A 19,626-nucleotide genomic window follows, 5' to 3' on the forward strand; every position below is an offset into this window, starting at 1 on the left:
AAAAGCAAATACTCATTTTTAATGAATACAAGCTATCTTAGTCTGTGTGGGCTGCTAAACAAAATACCATAGACTTGGTGGCTTATAAACAACAAACATTTATTTCTCACAGTTGTAGAGGCTCAGAAGCCCAAGATCACGGCACTGGCAGATTCAGGGTCTGGTGAAGGCGTTCTTCCGGGTTGCAGACTGCTGACTTCTGGCTTGCCTTCATATGGCAGAAGGAGCTAAGGAGTTCTGGGAGGCCTCTTGTAAAGGCCTGATCTGAGTCATGAGAGCTCTGCCCTCCTGACCTAATCACCTCCTCATCACCTTGGGAAACAGGATTTCATCCTCTGCACTTTAGGGAGATACAAACATGCAGACCATAGCATACATGTTGCCATTGACCTTGTATCCTATATTGTTTCACAAAGAAAGTATTCTAGATGTCTTTAAAAATATTCTATAATAAGTCTATAGAAAGTCAATTGTAGTACTATGCTAGTTTATAGAAAAGAAATATGTATATATATATAGATATTAAAAGGAATGTGTCAGGGTCGAACAGCAAGCTGGAAATGAAGCCAAGTGCAGAATTTGGTCACCAAGCTTCTCATAAGTGACTCTTCTTCCTGACTCGAGAAGTGCAAATCTAAAGCAGACCATCCATCTCCTTAAGTTCACACTCTTACCACTTACACATCCTCTGTTTCCTTTTGCACAGGCCCACAGTACAGCCTCTCATTCTTCTTCCAATTCTGAAGACACAGAGATGTGATGAGAACAAGCACTGGCTTTGGCTGACCGCTGTTTCTGGGTATTTAATAGGAATCCTTTCCCAAGGAATGAGCGGACATCCATTTACTGTATTTGTTAGAGAAGAACTCCTTGGAAACCAGTTCATCACATGTGATTGTCTTCTGCTGTTATCTGTCTCAGGTGTGGCTACTGCAGAGAGCTTATTTATGGCCAACTTAGGAAAAGTTAATATACGAGCCAGATGCTTTTCATGCGATCTCTTTCAACCTTCAACTTAACTACTCTTCTCTGTTTGATGTTATTTCTTCTATAGGTTCCCAGAGCATCAAAGATGATTCATAAATCTGTATATGTGAGAACTGCTAATTAAGGTATCTGAGCAGATAAGCCTATTAAAACTATGCTTTCATAAGAATGTTGTTGTTGCTGAAATAAATGCCATTAAAAATGCCTTTTGAGTATGCTTGAATTTTCTCTGTTGGCTGATAGAACCTTAATAGTGCTTTTGTTTCTGGTAAATTTTTATGTTTTAACCTTCATTTTGCCTCTAGAAACCCCGAACACAACAAAACTCAGAATAAGATCTCAGCAACAAAGAGAGACTTCCTGGTAATAGAATTCAAGATTTTCTTAAATTGCATTTCTTAGTGTCCTACAAATTTTCCACAAGCTTCCTATTACAGATGAAGACATTGAGCTCTAGGACAGGAAAGTGACCTATTCCAGTTAAGTTATTCATTGTTTTATCCCACAACTGGCAGATGAAAAGAAAAAATGAAATATCATCAGTGACTTGAATTTAGAGTAATTCACTCTTAAATAATACTAGTAAAGTGAAAGTGAAAGTTGCTCAGTCGTGTCCTTTGCGACCCTATGGACTATACAGTCCGTGGAATTCTCCAGACCAGAACACTGGAGTGGGTAGCCTTTCCCTCCTCCAGGGGGTCTTCCCAACCCAGGGATCAAACTAAGTTGAAGGGAAATCAAGAAAAATGCCATACTCTGACACTGGTACACTGTTTCAGTTGCACACCACTCCTTCCCCAGCACAGATGAACTTTCGGTTATTTGAAGGGGTAAGGGGCTGGGGAGGAGGGCTGGGACGCTTGACATCGCTGACAAGCGATGGTACCAAGCTATCCCTGATAGAATGACAGTAAGGCCCAAGTGTTAACAATCTCTGATTTTAATGATAGTCAATCTCAAGGGAAAGTCATAACCTCCTCCATGGGATCCTTGATTTAAACAGAATCTCATGTGTTTAACCAGCTACCTTACATTTCTCTTACCCCAGAGTTCCAGTGTATTTTCTCCCTTTAGCTTCTTGGCTCCTTTTAGCCCCACCACCTGACATACTCCACCAGCCTCCAACCAAACAGGGTACTCTTGGTTGAGTGCTAGCTTGAGTTACTTCTCTCTCTCATACAAATGAGAAGCTGAAGCTACTCATGATTACAGTATCATCTGAGGACAAAGGCGTAAGCTGCAGGTAGAATATGCTACCACAGCACTATGTTGTTTTAAAAATATTAGGCCCTGGCCCCTCCAGTTTTTCCCTCTTATATCCAAATTCTGACACCACTGGCTTCTAGCAGTCTGTAATAGGCATGAGTTCAAGGTGCCATATGCTTCTCTGGTGCCTGTTTGTGGGCCAGATAGAGGAAGAGTATGCTGGAGAGAGCACTGACCAGGAAGATGACATCAAACCAACGGTGATAGAAGTTGAACTGCAGCTCTCCAAGGACTTCGGTGATGATGGTGCGGTACTCCAGAGGCATGCTCATTCGGATCAGCAGCACAGATGAGACGAAGTACATGCCCTGTAGGTCAAATGAAGCCAGAAGGGGCTTTGAATGCAGTAACAGACAAAGGAAATTGTTACAATATTAAAAAGTTGAAACATTTCTGGTATTTTACGGCTCTAGACATAAAGCTAGTTCATTAAACTTACCATTATCTGAGCTAATAGCAGGACAATGACATTGGAGGACTTACTGCTGGAGATGGCATAAAAGAACTGTCAAGAAAGGGAGGAGAGATGATTATACGGTACTTCTAGATTCCTGTGTCAAAAACATTAAGTAGTATAGTTAGCATGTAAATAAAAGTGTTTTTTTCCATGCCACCATCTTGTATAGAACCGTTCGTAAGATTAAGGCTATAAATAAGACATGTAAACAGATGGCCCCAAAAGGATCCACTTACAGTTTTCCCATATGGATAAGTATGGGAAAATATCACTACAAACTAGTAGCATCACTACTAGTGATGCTTTGTAGGAAGCATCACTATGAACAAAGCTAGTGGAGGTGATGGAATTCCAGTTGAGCTATTTCAAATTCTAAAAGATGATGCTGTTAAAATGCTGCACTCAATATGCCAGCAAATTTGGAAAACTCAGCAGTGGCCACAGGACTGGAAAAGGTCAGTTTTCATTCCAATCCCAAAGAAAGGCAATGCCAAAGAATGCTCAGACCATCTGACAATTGCACTCATCTCACATGCTAGTAAAGTAATGCTCAAAATTCTCCAAGCCAGGCTTCAACAGTATGTGAGCCGAGAACTTCCAGATGTTCAAGCTGGATTTAGAAAAGGCAGACGAACCAGAGATCAAATTGCCAACATCTGTCAGATCATAGAAAAAGCAAGAGAGTTCCAGAAAAACATCTGATTTATTGACTATACCAAAGCCTTTGACTGTGTGGGTCACAACAAACTGTGGAAAACTCGTCAAGAGATGGGAATACCAGAACACTACCTGCCTCCTAAGAAATCTGTATGCAGGTCAAGAAACAACAGTTAGACCCGGACATGGTAAAACAGACTGGTTCCAAATTGGGAAAGGAGTACGTCAAGGCTGTATATTGTCACCCTGCTTATTTAACTTATATGCAGAGGACATCATGCAAAATGCCAGGCTGGATGAAGCACAAGCTGGAATCAAGACTGCCAGGAGAAATATCAATAACCTCAGATATGCAGATGACAGCACCCTTATGGCAGAAAGTGAAGAGAAACTAAAGAGCCTCTTGAAAGTGAAAGAGGAGAGTGAAAAAGCTGGCTTAAAACTCAACATTCAAAAACTAAGGTCATGGCATCCAGTCCCATCACTTCATGGCAAATGGATGAGGAAACAGTTGGAACAGATCCAAAATCACTGCAGAAAGTGACTGCAGCCATGAAATTAAAAGACGATTCCTCCTAGGAAGAAAAGCTATGACCAACCTAGACAGCATATTAAAAAGCAGAGACATTACTTTGCCAAAAAATGTTCATCTAGTCAAAGCTATGGTTTTTCCAATAGTGATGTATGGATGTGAGAGTTGGACCATAAAGAAAGCTGAGCACTGAAGAATTGATGTTTTTGAACTGTGGTGTTGGAGAAGATGCTTGAGAGTCCCTTGGACTGCAAGGAAATCAAACCAGTCAATCCTAAAGGAAATCATTTCTGAATATTCACTGGAAGGACCGATGCTGAAACTGAAGCTCCAATACTTTGGCCACTTGATGTGAAGAGCCGACTCATTAGAGAAGACCCTGATGCTGGGGAAGACTGAGGGCAGGCAGGATAAGGGGGTGACAGAGAATGAGATGGTTGGATGACATCACCAACTCATTGGACATGAATCTGAGCAAACTCCAGGAGATAGTGAAAGACAGGGAAACCTGGCGTGCCGCAGTCCATGGGGTTGCAAAGAGTCAGACAGGAATTAGCGACTGAACTGAACTGATATGGGTAAGCTGGTGGTTTTAAGTATTATAACGTGAAAAGATTCCCACTTACCAGAAACCATGTGATACATATGATTTTAGCATCATTATATAATATTAAAGCAAATTAAACCAGGCCACTCCAAGCCCCTGTAGTTGTTTCTGGGCTCCTGAGCTCTTCCTAAAATTGTGCTGAATGCTTGCAGAGCCCTTTCCCCTTCCCAACCTCTTCACTCCTCTCATTTCAACAGCTCTTGGATTTTGAAATCCCACCTCTTCTACCAGAGAATTTACCTTCCAGTTCCATGAAACCTTCCTTTGCTGATCAGAAAACAGCCCAACGTTCAGCTTCTCCTACTTCCATATTCTCTTTACAAGCGACTCGCCCAGTTATTCGTCTCACCTCAAATACTACCTCATTTATTCATTCCAGCTATCTGCTCAGCATCTACCAAGTGCCAGGTGCTGTTCTAGATGCTGGTGACACATCAGTGAACGAAACATACTGTGATCTCATTCTGTGACCTTTGGTAACTACTTATCTGTCTGGTGTGTGATGTAAATACATTATCATCAATTTATGTGCTAGTCTAACTTTTTCTTTTATTCTGTGGCATGTCTTTTACAAATTTGTAGTTGTTGTTTAAGATCTCAGAAAGCAGAAATCTTAATTAGGTAAAGTTATCTCACAGTGCCACATGTAATTAAGTACTTTTCAACTCAATGATACAACCTACCTTGGTAAGAGTGATCAGCAGTCCTCTGATAGATGTGACTATGATTATTCCAACCAGAATGAAGGAAATGTGTTGGGACCAGAACTTCACCTGTCAAGACAAGAGGAAGAAAAAATATTTGTTAAATCTCTGTTCAAAGAGATGGGAAAGCTAAGACGATACATTATTATCACTTATGTGACTGTGAGAGGGAACTTCATTAATAAGTAAGTGGCAATAAAAACATGTATACAAAGACTTCAGTGGATATCTTAATTATCAGACCTAAAACTTAAGGACAGAAGACAGCAAGTGCAGTGAAGTGATGAAAATAATACTAATAAATCAGAAGAAACACAAAGCCAATAACACAGCTTCAAGTAAAAAGCATGAATTAAAAGGAAACTAAATAGCAGCCTGATAATTTTTAATATTTGTGAATGACAGTTCTATGATCACCCAAAACTTAAATAATAATAGAGTATGTAGACATTCTCAGCTATAGTCTAGGAAGTAGTTGACCTTTATTTGAATCAGAGGATGATACCTTTTCCTTCTCTGGGATTGCTTCAGCGTGAGAGGCAGCTGTGATACCCTGTGCTTGATTCAAGGCTGAAAAGCATCAGAGGGGAGCTGTATTGCCAACATCTGAGAGATGTTATTCAGATTTATGAAATGTGGAGTGGTGTGTAGATGAGTTACAGAAGGAACACATATACATACACAGCAAACTAGCCCTAGAAAGCACTAACAAGGAAGGCCTTTCTAAAAATTCACCCCAGTAAAAAAATTTTAAAAGGAAAATACATACGAAATATGAGTGAGGCATGCTTTACCATATAATTTATATACTACTTAAAGGAAAGAAACCACACTCCTTCACATGAAAAAGGATATACTGTTGATTTATCATCTAAGAAATGTATGCCTTGAGTTGTTTCTCAAGGACTGGAGCTCAATTTGCTCTGGTGTATTTTCATTTTATCAAGTTACCAGGAGCATGCTCAGCTGAGGGTTATCATGCAAACTATGGCCAGGATCATAGAACAACTAAATGGCACTCGTAAGGACTAAGAATGTGACACTGGTTTTATTACCAAAGTGCTAATCAGCTAGAATCATTGGCCATACAAATACCTGGAAAATACACTATTCTACAAATAAAGATATTAAACTTAAATCAGGACAAGACTGTCCCAATTATAAAACAGGTAGAAAGAAGATTAAAAAAAAATTTGTACACAGGTGACAGTCAACCATTTTTAGCTCAAAGCCCATATGAATTGATACAGATAATTTTTTATAGCAGAAATCAGTGTAGTTCTAACACAAAAACACTAATTAGTAGTTAATTTTCTACCAGAGGAATCAAAGGTGAGTTATATGCTTGAAGATATCATCAAGTATCACAGACAGAAGGATTTGAATACTTGGTAGGGAGAAGCTGGAGAGTGGTAGCTGTGACTGAGAAAGAAGGAACTGTAGAAATGATCACTACCCATGAAAATAATAATTGTCAGTCATTATTTATGGTTTTAGGCCCTTTACAAATCTGCCATGTGAATATGCCAAAACATAGAGGGAGAAGAATGAAAGCAGAAACAAGTAGCTAGAGTAAGGACGTAGAATCTAAACATAACAAACGAAGATTTTGATACAACTCTTACATCAAATTGGATCCCCAGATAATTCACAGTGATTTCAATGCCTCTTGTGACTGGATCAGTTTTCCCAACTCGGTCAAAAACGATATTGATGGTTGCCTACAGAGACACAGACCTTTACATTAGAGTATCTCAAAAATCAGTTTCAAAAAATGATTCAAAATAATGAATCACCAAGTGTTTCTTACAGGTGGATATTTCTAAAAATGCAATTCTACTTTCAATCTAAATCATACATACTACTACTAAGTCACTTCAGTCGTGTCCGACTCTGTGCGACCCCACAGACGGCAGCCCACCAGGCTCCCCCGTCCCTGGGATTCTCCAGGCAAGAACATTGGAGTGGGTTGCCATTTCCTTCTCCAATGCATGAAAGTGAAAAGTGAAAGTGAAGTTGCTCAGTCTTGTCCGACCCTCAGCAACTCCATGGACTACAGCCTTCCAGGCTCCTCTGTCCATGGGATTTTCCAGGCAAGAGTACTGGAGTGGGGTGCCATTGCCTTCTCCAAATCACACATAAGAAATCTATTTTGGCTACTCATACATTGGCAAACAAAAGTCCCTATCTACCCTATCTTTTTTTTCCATAGAGTGTAAAGGGGGATAAGGCTATGACATATACACCTCAATTTATTAGGATCCAAAAAGGTAACATTCTGGTAAAACACAAGGTAAGAGAATCAAGTCATTCCAGGGTCATTCCCTATGGTTATTTTCTGAAAACTCTAACAGCAATCACTAAAACAACAAGGAGAGTTATTATAGCTGACAAGCCAACAAAGAAGATCAAATGGAATTATGAAAAATAATAGATTAATCCAAAAGAAGAAAGACAAAAGGAAAAAAGAACACAAGACAAATAAAAGCATACAGCAACAGGGTTGCTCAACCATAACAATAACACATTGAATATAAATGGTTTACCACTGTATAGCACATGGAACTCAGTGTTATATGGCCTGGATGGAAGGTGAGTTTGGAGAGAACAGACATATATACATGTATGGCTGAGTCCCTTTGCTGTTCACCTGAAATTATCACAACATTGTTTGTTAATTGGCTATACTCCAATACAAAATAAAAAAGTTTAAAAAATATAAAAATGGTCTAAACCAGAGGTTAGCAAACTCTGCCACGGTCATATGACGTGTAGATAAATGGACTTGGCTGTGTTCCATTCAAACTTTTCAAATAAAAGCAGGTGGTAGCTGGATTTGGCCTAGGGGCTGCAGATGGCTGACTCCTGGTCCAAATATGACAAATAAATGGAAGAGACCATTAGATTAGATATACAAGCAAGTTGTTTACAAGAAGCCCACTTTAAATATAAAGATACAAATAAGTTAAAACTAAAAGCATGGAAAAAGATTTATTATGCTAATGATAATCAAAGCTGGAATGTCTATATTAATATCAAAGTAGACTTCATAGCAAAATAATGTTGCCAGAGACTAAAAGGGTCATTCCATAATGATAAAAGAATCATTTCATCAAGGGGTACATAGTGACCCTACATGACATACATGAAGAACAAAAACTGATATAATTTAAAAAAGGCAAATCCACAACAATAGGTGGAAATTTCAACACCCCTCTCTCAATAATCAAGCAGTCAGAAAATCAGTAAGAGTATAGAAAAACTTGACGATATTATCAATCAACTTGACCCAAGTGAGACCTGTAGGCTATTCCACCCAACCAGAATAGAATACACTTTCCATTCAAGCACACAAAGAACATTAACCATGGTTGACCATATTCTGGGCCAGAAAACAAGCCTCAAGAGACTTAAAAAGATTCAAATCATACAAAATATGTTCTCAGACCACATGAAATTAAATTAGAAAGTAGTTACAGAAAGATATTCAGAAGATGCCCAAATATTTTATAACACACTTCTAAATAACTGATGAGTTAAAGAAGAAATCAAAAAGTAAATTGGAAAGTATTTTGAATTGAATGAAAATAAATATAAACTATCAAAAAAGTTGCATGTGTGAAATACAAATAAAATAGTGCTTAGTAAGAACTTTGTAGCATTAAAACGCCTATATTTAAATAAAGTTTCAAGTCAATGATCTTAGCTTCCTCTTTAAGAAATCAGAAAAAGAAGACACCCAAAAAAGCAGCAGAAGAAAAATAATAAAGATCAGAGCAGAAATCAATGAAGTAGAAACCAGAAAAAGAGAAAATCAATTAACCCAGATGCTGGTTCTTTGAAAAGTTCAATAAAATTGATAAACTTCTATCTAGATTGATCAGGAAAAAAAAGAATGAGAGATATCAATTCACATCCACCAAAATATTGAAAGATTACCTAATTGAAGGCAGAGTTCCAAAGAATAGCAAGGAGAGGTAAGAAAGCCTTCTTAAGTGAACAATGCAAAGAAACAGAGGAAAACAATAGAAGTGGGAAAGACCAGAGATCTCTTCAAGAAAACCAGAGACACCAAAGGGACATTTCATGCAAAGATGGGCACGATAAAAAACAGAAATGGTATGGACCCAACAGAAATAGAAGATATTAAGAAAAGGTGGCAAGAATACACAGAAGAACTATACAAGAAAGGTCTTAATGACCTGGATAACCACTATGGTGTGGTCACTCACCTAGAACCAGACATCCTGGAGTATGAAGTCATGTGGGCTTTAGGAAGCATCACTACAAACAAAGCTAGTGGAGGTGATGGAATTCCAGCTGAGTTATTTCAAATTCTAAAAGATAATGCTGTTAAAGTGCTGCATTCAATATGCCAGCAAATTTGGAAAACTCAGCAGTGGCCACAGGACTGGAAAAAGTCAGTTTCATTACAATCCCAAAGAAAGGCAATGCCAAAGAATGCTCAAACTACCGCACAGTTGCACTCATTTCATATGCTAGCAAGGTAATGCTAAAAATCCTTCAAGCTAGGTTTCAATAGTACATGAACCAAGAAATTCCAGATGTACAAGCTGGGGTTAGAAAAATCAGAAGAATCAGAGATCAAATTGCTAACATCCATTGAGTCAGAAAAAGCAAGGGAATTCCCGAAAAACATCGACTTCTGCTTCATTGATCATGCTAAAACCTTTGACTGTATGGATCACAAGAAACTGGAAAATTCTTAAAGAGATGGGAATACCAGACCACCTGATCTGCCTCCTGTAAGGAGAAACCTGTATGTAGGTCAGGAAGCAACAGTTAGAACTGGACATGGAACAACAAACTGGTTCCAAATTGGGAAAGGAGTATGTCAAGGCTGTATATTGTCACCCTGCTTATTTAACTTCTATGCAGAGTACATCATGAGAAACGCTGGGCTGGAAGAAGCACAAGCTGGAATCAAGATGCTGGGAGAAATATCAATAACCCCAGATATGCAGATGACACCACCCTTACGACAGAAAGCAAAGAGGAACTAAACCCTCTTGATGAAGGTGAAAGAGGACAGTGAAAAAGCTGGCTTAAAACTCAACATTCAAAAAACTAAAATCATGGATGGCATCTGGTGCCACCACTTTATGGCAAATAGATGGGGAAACAAAGGAAACAGTGACAGACTTTATTTTTGGGGGCTCTAAAATCACTGTACACAGTGACTGCCGCCATGAAATTCAAAGATGCTTGCTCCTTGGAAGAAAAGCTATGACAAACCTAGACAGAGTATTAAAAAGCAGAGACATTACTTTGCTGACAAAGGTCCATCTAGTCAAAGCTATGGTTTTTCCAGTAGTCATGTATGGATGTGAGAGCTGGACCATAAAGAAGGCTGGGCACTGAAGAATTGATGCTTTTGAATTGTGGTGTTGGAGAAGACTCTTGAGAGTCCCTTGGACAGCAAGGAGATCAAACCAATCTAATCCTAAAGGAAATAAACCCTGAATATTTATTGGGATAATGATGCTGAAGTTGAAGTTCCAATACTCTGGCCATCTGATGTGAAGAGCTCATTTATTGGAAAAGATCCTTATGCTGGGAAAGGCTGAGGGCAGGAAGAGAAGTGGGCAACAGAGGATACGATGGTTGGACGGCATCATCAACTCAATGGACATGAGTTTGAGCCAACACCGGAGATAGTGAAGGACAGGGAAGCCTGGCGTGCTGCAGTCCATGGGGTTGCAAAGACTTGGAAACGACTCAGTGACTGAACAACAAAATGACTGTAATTAAAAAGACAGATAATAAGTGTTGGAGAGGATGTGGAGAAATTGCAACCGTCACACATTGCTGGCAGGAATATAAACGGTGCAGATGCTTTGGAAAACAGCCTGGTAGTTATGCAGTTTATTAGAAGGTTGAACATATAGTAAGCATATAACCCAGCAATTCTACTTCTACAGATATATATCTAAGAGAAATGAAACACATGTCCATATAAAAACTTATACATGGGGTTTCCCTGATGGCTTAGAGGTAAAGAATCCACCTGCCAATGCAGGAAACACAGCCTGATCCCTAGTCCAGAAAAGTCCCAAATGCCACAGAGCAGCTAAGTCCATGTGCTGCACCTGCGGAGTCCACACACCCTCGAGCCTGTGCTCTGCAACAAGTGAAGCCACCACCACGAGAAGACTGCGCTGCAACAACAGAGCAGCCCCTGCTCGCGGCGATGACAGAAAAGCCTGCACAGCGACGAAGACCCAGCACAGCCCCAAAACAAACTTATACATGAATGCTCAAGAGCATTATTTACTGTGGCCAGAACTGTCACAATAAAACAACTCAAATGTTCATCAACTAATGAGTGGATACTTTAAATTAATGTGGCATATCCATATAATGGAATAAATAGTATTTGATCATAAAAAGGAATGAAGTATTTACTGATAGAGGCTACAATATAGATAAACCTTGAAAACATTATGTTAGGAAGCCAACCACAAAAGATCACATCGCATGATTCCATTTAATAAAGTTATTAATATATTTATATATTAACATTCAATTATAGAATTTAATTATATATCACATTCATTAATTTATTAATATATTAATATTCCATGCAAACCCTTCTACTAGTTGGAAGAGAAAGAAATACTTCTCAACTTGTTCTTTAAGGTTAGACACCTAAACCATAGACGTTAACAAGAAAACTACACTCTGACATTTTTCATAAACATAGATGCAAAAACTCTTCCACAAAACATTAGTAAATTAAATCTAACAAAACATTAAAAGGATAATACACCTGGCCAAGTAAGGTTTACTCCAGGAATGTGAGGTCAGTTTAATGTTCAAAAATTAATTTTACTGTATTAGCAGACTAAAAAAGAAAAACCACATGATCATCTCCATAGATGCAGAAGTGACAAAATCAAACATGCTTTCATGATTAAAAACACTTAAGAAACTATTAATAAAAGAAAATTCCTCAATCTGATAAAGGCATCTAGGAAAAACCAACAGCTAACACCATACTTAATGGTGTAAGACTGGATGCTTTCCCCCTAAGATCAGGAACAAGATTAGGGTGACTGCTTTACTTAATTCTGTTATGGGAGGATTTGGTCAGTGCAGTAAGGCTTGAAGAGGAGGAGAAGATAGGATGGAACTGTCTATGTAGGAAAACAATGAGAGAGTTTAGCAAGGTAACAGAATACAAAATCAATATGTAAGAATCAATTGTATATCTATATACTATTAACACTTGAAAATGAAAATTATAAAAACACTGTCATTTATAATAGCATCTAAAAATTAAATACTTAGATAAATCTGATGAAAAATGAGAAAGATCTGTACACCAAAAACTATAAAACACTGCTGAGAAAAACTAAGAAAATCTAAATAAACGAAGAGTTGTACCATGTTCAGGGATTGGAAGACATATTGATCAAGACAGTGTGGTATTGGCAGAAGTAAATATATAAGATACATATAAATCTCAACAGAAAAAAAGAGAACAGAAACAGACCCATATACATAAGGTCAATTAGTTTTTGAAAAAATTGCAAAATTGCCTCAATGGAGAAAGGATACTCTTTTCAACAAATGGTACTAGAACATCTGGATATCTACGTGAAAAAAGTGAACTTGGATTCATACTCCAATATTGTATCAGAAATTAAACTTAAGATGGATCAGACCTAAATGTAAAATCTAAAACTGTAAAATTTCTATTTTATATTTTTCATATTAAGAAAACATATGAAAAAAAATCTTTGTGACCCCAGGTTAGACAAAGATTTCTTAGATACAACACAAAAGCATAATCTATAATAAAAAAAGGATAAATTGGACACCATTGAAATTAAGACCTTTGATTTTTGAAGGATACTGCTAACAGAATGAAAAGCCAAGTCACTGATGGGAGAAAATATTTTAAAATCACATATTTGATAAAAGGTTACCAGAATATACTGAAAAACTCTCAAGCCCAACAAAAAGAAAACAATGAACCTATTTAAAAAATGGGCTTCCCAGGTGGCCCAATGGTAAAGAATCCGCAGGCCAATGCAGGAGATGTAAGAGATGTAGGTTCAATCCCTGGGTTGGGAAGATCCCCTGGAGGAAGAAATGGCACCCCACTCCAGTATTCTTGCCTGGAAAATTCTATGGACAGAGAAGCCTGACGGTCTACAGTCCATGCGCTGCAAAGAGTTGGACATGACTGAACGACTGAGCACAATTAAAAAACTGGCAAAAAATCTGAATAGATAAATCACCAGAGAGGATACACAGGTGGCAAAAAAGCACATAAAAGTTGTTCAACATCATTAGGCATTAGGAAAATACAAATTAAAATGATTTAGTACCACCTCGTATCTATTAAAACATCTAAGATTTAAAAGACTGACTACACAGTGTTAGCAAGGATGTGGAATAATTGAAACTCTCAAATACTGCAGGTAGGAATGTAAAATGGTACAACCTCTTTGGAAAAGTTTGGCCATTTCTTCAAAAGTTAAACATATCTGCCATATGATCCAGCCATTCTACAAGCAAATGCTTTCTCCCAAGAGAAAAGAGAACACATGTCCAAAAACAGACTTGTAGACAAATATTCACAGCAACTTTATTTCTAATATTCCCAAACAGGAAACAAACAAATATTGATCAGCAGGTGAACAGATAAAACAAATTGTGGTGCATCCATACAGTGGAATACTACAAAGTATAGAGAGACAAAGGGGCCTGAGGAAACATTTGGAAGTGATGGATGGATATGTTCTCTATGTTGATTGGGTGATGGCTGTTGCACAGGTATACGCATATATCAAAACTTACCAAATTGTATATGTTAAATATGTACAGTTTACTGAATGTCAATCATATCTCAATAAAACTGTTAAAAACCAATACAATATTGTAAAGTAATTAACTTCCAATTAAAATAAATAAATTAAAAAAAATAAAAATAAACAAATGGTCCACACACATACACACAAAAATGTTACACTCTCCTAAAGGCTGCATCTCAGGAAAAACCTTTAGTAGCTTAATAATATGAATACTTGATACCTGAATACACTATCTTTATTTATCCTCTCCCACTGAAGAAGTCAAGATTTAAAAATGTCATCTGCATGGGTATTAACATCAATTTTTTATAACATTTAGATCTGTTAAATCTAGAATCCTCCATTCATCTACACTGATCAAAATTAACTAACAAGCTGACAAAGCTCCTCTTTGTGCAAGCACAGCCTCAGTGGGAAAGTCATCAAACCAGAAAGTCAAATCAGCCTTTTTTATAATCACACTGAAATCCATTAATACCTGCAGATGGGTCACAAGTAAAGACAAATAAAGCGGTGCGTAAAATGCACAAAAAGAATAGAGTGGGAGGGCAAGCCACAAAGAGTAAAAGCTGGAAGCACAGAAGATGAATTTATCTGTAGGAATATGTTTTAGAATTTACTTTTTGGGTATATACAGATTATTAAAAAGGACAGGTGGTTTCTATTCTGAGCTGAAGGCTGGAGTCGTGTTATATACAGTCATGTACTCATGAGTAATATGAAGAGTAGGGCGTAAAACAGGAAACTTCTATAGTCACTTCATATATTTCACAACCTAAGAACTTACTAATGATTTCTGACAGAAGAAAAATGCAACCTCCCTTTTCTAGGTGACCCAAAAAGAAGAGAGGGAAGAGGCTCAGATACGTGAAAGATGACATGCTCTGTTGATGCAGTTGGATTTGGAACTTAGTTCACAGCCTCAATCAGACCCAATTTTCTCTCTGCCATTACTAGAGCAAATTATCTAAACCTTGACAATTAAAAAAATATACTTACCATGAAAATTTTCCAAACACAGTAAATAGAGAAGAAGTAACCCAGAAAATTAAAGTATTTCCCTTTGAAAGTTTTGGAGTATTCTATTCTCTCCTGAGGGAGAACAAACACAAAACATGGTTAGTCTTAGCAAAATGTATATTTACATTCTACAAAAATATTTCTGCCTCTATGAATCACTGTTCAGGCTAAGAATTAAAACCACACATGATAATAATATTAAAATAACAATAATAGTAGTAGTGGGAAAATTTACTAAATGATTACTTTAAACCAAAAATTAGGATAAACACCTTACATGCAGTATCTACTTTAATCTTCACAACAACTCTTATGAGGTATGTCCTTTTTAATTTTACAGATAAGAAAATGAAGGCTTAGAATGGTTAAATAACTTGCTTAAGGACACACAGCTAGTGAGTAAGGGAAGTTAGGCTCAGGTCTACCTGTCTCCAAAGCCTATGTTTATCTCTATCCTATGCAGCTATTCCTGTGAAGTGATCCTCAAAAAGGATTAAAATAGTTGGAACAATCTTAAGTAATAGATTTTGCATGTTTAAATTACATTGCATTTTAGGTGTACATAGGAAAGTTGCTTTTTGCAGTTAGGTTTCTTCTTAATCTGGCGCCTTTAAAATAGAGCTAGACCACAGCAAGGGCTTCCCTAGTGGCCCAGTGGTACAGAATCCACCTGCCAGTGCAAGAGACTTGGGTTCGATCTCTGGGTTAGGAAGATACCCTGGAGAAGGAAATGGCAATCCAGTCCAGTATTCTTGCCTGGGAAATCCCATGGACAGAGGAGCCTGGTGGCCTATAGTTTATGGGGTCACAAAAGAGTCAGACATGACTTTGGGAATAAACAATAACAACAGACCATGGCAGATATCTTACTGCTCTTACAATATTACTAACTTGCAAGAGAATAAAAAACAATCACAGGAGCTACCATAGGAACCACCTTCTTGATCTTGGCCATCAGTAGGAAGTGACGTGTGCAACCTTTCTAGATGATTAAAAGCTTCTTCTGACTATTCCAATAATTTCCATTTTTGAGAGTGTTTCATTAAGGGTTTTGCTACTGGTAGAAGCAATGTCACAAAGAATCCAGGTATCAATGCTTCATGACTGATACTGAAGCTACTGAGGTGCCTCTTACATGGCTTGGCCACAGAGGATGCTACAAAGCTTATTTAGTCTTGCTCTCTCTTCAATCACATTGGTAAAAACCACACTTCAGTTTCCTTGCTCTGTACCTTGGTAGCATACAGATCAGCTGTTTCCAGAAAAAGTTGCCTGCTTAGTTCTTCCAAAGCATCCACTTCCTGTTGAATGAGAGTAAGATCTGGCACAAAATGGGCATCAAGGTTTAAATCACACAGAAGTTTCAAGGAATAGCAATGAATAAAGCACATGCTTTTGGTTTCTTCTATAGCGGGTCCTAGGAACTGCTCATATTTTCAATTTCCTGCTTCATAGCCAGCAGTACTATTTCAGAACTATTTTTTCAATCTCAGACACAGGTGTATAAAAGCTTTACCATTAAGAGCACCACCACCAAACACCTACCACTCAGTTTTACACTAGCTTGAAAGTGGCTCGGGTAGGTAGTTCTGTTTATTTTTGCTTTATCTAGTTAGCTTAAGTCAAATGTCATTTTTGAAATCTCAAAAGGTTAGTTACATAGTAAGAAAAACACCTAAAATATACAGCAAAGTTTTCTCTTGAATTATCTTGAATAAATACGATGCTAGGAAAAGGGATCTAATGTTTACTGAATTCTAATACAGGCTGAGATTTATAGACATTACCTTCTTCAGTTCTTTACAGATCTTATCTTCTATCATTCACAATAATCCCATGAGATAGGTGTCATTATCCATTTTGCAGATAAGGAAAGTAAAGCTCAGAGAGTCAAATATCTTGCTCAAAGTCACACAGCTAATAGGCGTGGAAGCAAAGTCAGAGCTGCCTTACTCTGAGGTCTGCTCTTTCCATTACTCTATGCCACCTTCCAAGAACTCAGTGAGGCTGTGTGATTATCCTCTCCATTTAGGAAAGGACTCAGAGAGGTTAAATAATCCTGATACTTTTTTGACTTGGCTTAGTGTTGCTAAGATAGCTTAAACCTCAAGTTTGGCTTTCATAAATTTTTAAGTAATAAAAATAGTAAAGATAGCCCTTTCTAAAACAGAAGTTTAATTGGTTTTAATCCAAATCCTCCCTCCTCTCTGTGATTTTTCTGTCTATTATCCAAATCAGCAAGTGACCTTCAGCTCCCTCCTCAGTAGTGGCTGCTGTTGGCACAGTTCAGGCCACTGAATACCATGGTTCAGTTACATGTCTGGCTCCCCCATGATTAGGCAGTAAGTTCCTTGAGGAAAGAGGCTATCTTCTGCTCATCAGTTTAGCACTCTGTCTGGAAATAGGAGACGTGAAATAAATGTTTAAATAAATTTAAAGTCACCTTTTTTCCCCCTCTCTCCTGTGGTCATCCCATTTTTTTGTTTGTTCTAATTCCTACCTGCATGTCACACCAGAAAGGTATATCATTAATTTATAGCAAGAACAGGTTACATTCTTTTCCTCCAACTGAGGTAAAAGGGAATTTGTTCTTCCTCAGGCCAGAGATGGGAGGAATATGCATAAGCTATCTCATCTCTAGTCCATCACACCAAATTTTGGCTTGACGGCCTGGTAGCCACAGAGATTTTACACTGCAACCAGCTGGACCAAGACAAATTCTTTAACACAATCTCCTTGATTCTTTAAACAAAAAAGTTACTGGAGATAAAGAGCTGCTTAAAATTTGTTTCTAAAACTGACTGCTTTAGAAATGGGCCCTTACAATCCATATACAAACCAGTCATTTGGGGAGCCACTGTTTCGTGGTGGTTTTTTGGAGTTGGGAAATATAATAGTGTAGTGGAAAGAACTAAGGAGACCACAGTTCTGGTCTTACCTTTGCCACAAGCCACTGTGTGACTTAACTTCTCTGGGTCTATTTTCTCATCTGTAAAATGGAAAGACTGACTTGTTTGGATCCCTTCAACTCAAAGACAATAGTTTTATTATTTTAGGATTATCTATGGCTTTCTATTTCCTAAGCCCAGTCCTGGCCAGCTGAGCTCTGATGCAGTCAGGTATCTTAGAAGAGAATGTCCTGTCCCAACACTAATTTTTCTTCTGCCCTTGGTCCAGAGTTGAGAAAAAGAAATAAGCCAATGGATAAAGGATACTTTCACTTCCTGGTGCTGAAGTGGTAACACTCTTTATCATCCCCCAGAATCCTGATGGTTTGTTATGCACCTCCCCCTTCTGGAACATAGTCCTCCGTGTCATTGCCATCCTGAAATAAAAGAAAATGTAAAGACTTACAGAATGAACTTATGGTTGCCGGGGGTGGGGAATGGTGGGAAGTAAGGATGGGGGAAAGGGATCGTCAGGGAGTTTGGGATGGACATGGACACACAGCTATAATTAAAATAGATAACCAACAAGGACCTACTGTTAAAAAAAGAAAATGTAAAACCTCAGCAAAGGAGCATGGACCCTCAAAGTCCATTCTCATCGTCTCATAGCTGCTCCTTTCATTTGCTGAGCTGTTCAGGGAAGGATTGAATTCTAGAGTCCCACTTTTCTACTGCTTACAACTGAGGGAAAACTATACACTCCCAGAAGGAATGTGGAAAAGGTGAAGGAGCACAGAATTGGAGTTGGCAATAAATCTGAAGACTGGATCTGCCACTTGGAAACTGTAAGGCTTTAGAGTTTTCATGTCCTCATGTCTGGATGATTATGAAGATCAATGAAACAATATATTTACTTATTACCATTATCATTTAAGAACAAAATAAAATAATAGCTAACATGCCTAGATAAAGGATCAGGTACAGGGTAGGAATTCAATAAACGTTTCTTTCCTTCCTTTTCAGAAGCTGACAAGAGAAAAAAAAAATCAGAAAATCACACAAACCTGGCCTCTTCTAAAGCACCATTCTCTCTCTAATGTCAATCTCTTCCTACTACTGAATAAATCAGTGGGACATTTGCCCTTCCTATCAGTTTATGGGAGGGCCTACCACGTCAGTGGTGGCTGCTGGCATGTTCCAGCCTATCACACAGATATTAAGAACAGGGTCCTTTTGAGGCAAAATAGACCATTTGTTCATAAATGGTTACTTGAAGGGTACAATAGGCCAAGGCCTATGGGCTTAAAAAAAAACCAAACACAGGATGAGTTTAATAAAAGTAGATTTGTAGAACTAAAGAAGAATTTAACTCAACGTTAACCTCAAAAGGGTGACAAGAGATAGAAGTGGTAAGGATAAAGAAGCAGCACTGGTGTTCATGGTTAGGACCAATACAAATGGTACCAATGGTACCAAATACCATATGGTATTTCTGAAGGCTAAACTAAGCCATTGGCTAAAATAATAACAATAAAGAAGACTGCCCTGGTGGTCCAGTGGTTAAAAATCTGCTTGACAATGCAGGGGACATGGGACTGGTCTGGGGAGATTTCACATGCCTTGGGCCAACTAAGTCCATGTGCCACAACTTCTAAAGCCCGTGTG

The 19,626-nt window shown here is 38.0% G+C and overlaps 2 protein-coding genes across 8 annotated transcripts in view; one reads left to right on the forward strand and one right to left on the reverse strand.

Annotated features, from left to right (window-relative positions):
- PDZK1 (PDZ domain containing 1) overlaps positions 1 to 1,192 on the forward strand; it is a 63,281-nt gene extending 62,089 nt beyond the window's left edge. For 2 of the 3 annotated variants that reach the window (XM_027535305.1, XM_027535285.1), the window contains one exon: positions 707 to 1,191. In XM_027535305.1, coding sequence (XP_027391106.1) covers positions 707 to 760 — 54 coding nt within the window. In that variant the 3' untranslated portion in view covers positions 761 to 1,191. Of the gene's footprint in view, positions 1 to 706 lie in introns of all 3 variants that reach the window. The other variant, XM_027535294.1, reaches the window with a different exon arrangement.
- The window catches only part of GPR89A (G protein-coupled receptor 89A), a 57,863-nt gene that overhangs the window by 10,166 nt on the left and 28,071 nt on the right, over positions 1 to 19,626 (reverse strand). For 4 of the 5 annotated variants that reach the window (XM_027535320.1, XM_027535342.1, XM_027535346.1 and 1 more), the window contains exons 8-14: positions 18,289 to 18,398; positions 16,306 to 16,394; positions 15,053 to 15,145; positions 6,836 to 6,931; positions 5,190 to 5,279; positions 2,693 to 2,758; positions 2,430 to 2,561 (exon numbers count right to left, since the gene is read on the reverse strand). In XM_027535320.1, coding sequence (XP_027391121.1) covers positions 2,430 to 2,561; positions 2,693 to 2,758; positions 5,190 to 5,279; positions 6,836 to 6,931; positions 15,053 to 15,145; positions 16,306 to 16,394; positions 18,289 to 18,398 — 676 coding nt within the window. Of the gene's footprint in view, positions 1 to 78; positions 2,562 to 2,692; positions 2,759 to 5,189; positions 5,280 to 6,835; positions 6,932 to 15,052; positions 15,146 to 16,305; positions 16,395 to 18,288; positions 18,399 to 19,626 lie in introns of those variants that run through there. The other variant, XM_027535338.1, reaches the window with a different exon arrangement.

Source organism: Bos indicus x Bos taurus, chromosome 3, assembly GCF_003369695.1.
Source record: "Bos indicus x Bos taurus breed Angus x Brahman F1 hybrid chromosome 3, Bos_hybrid_MaternalHap_v2.0, whole genome shotgun sequence".
NCBI classification, from domain to species: Eukaryota; Metazoa; Chordata; class Mammalia; order Artiodactyla; family Bovidae; genus Bos; species Bos indicus x Bos taurus.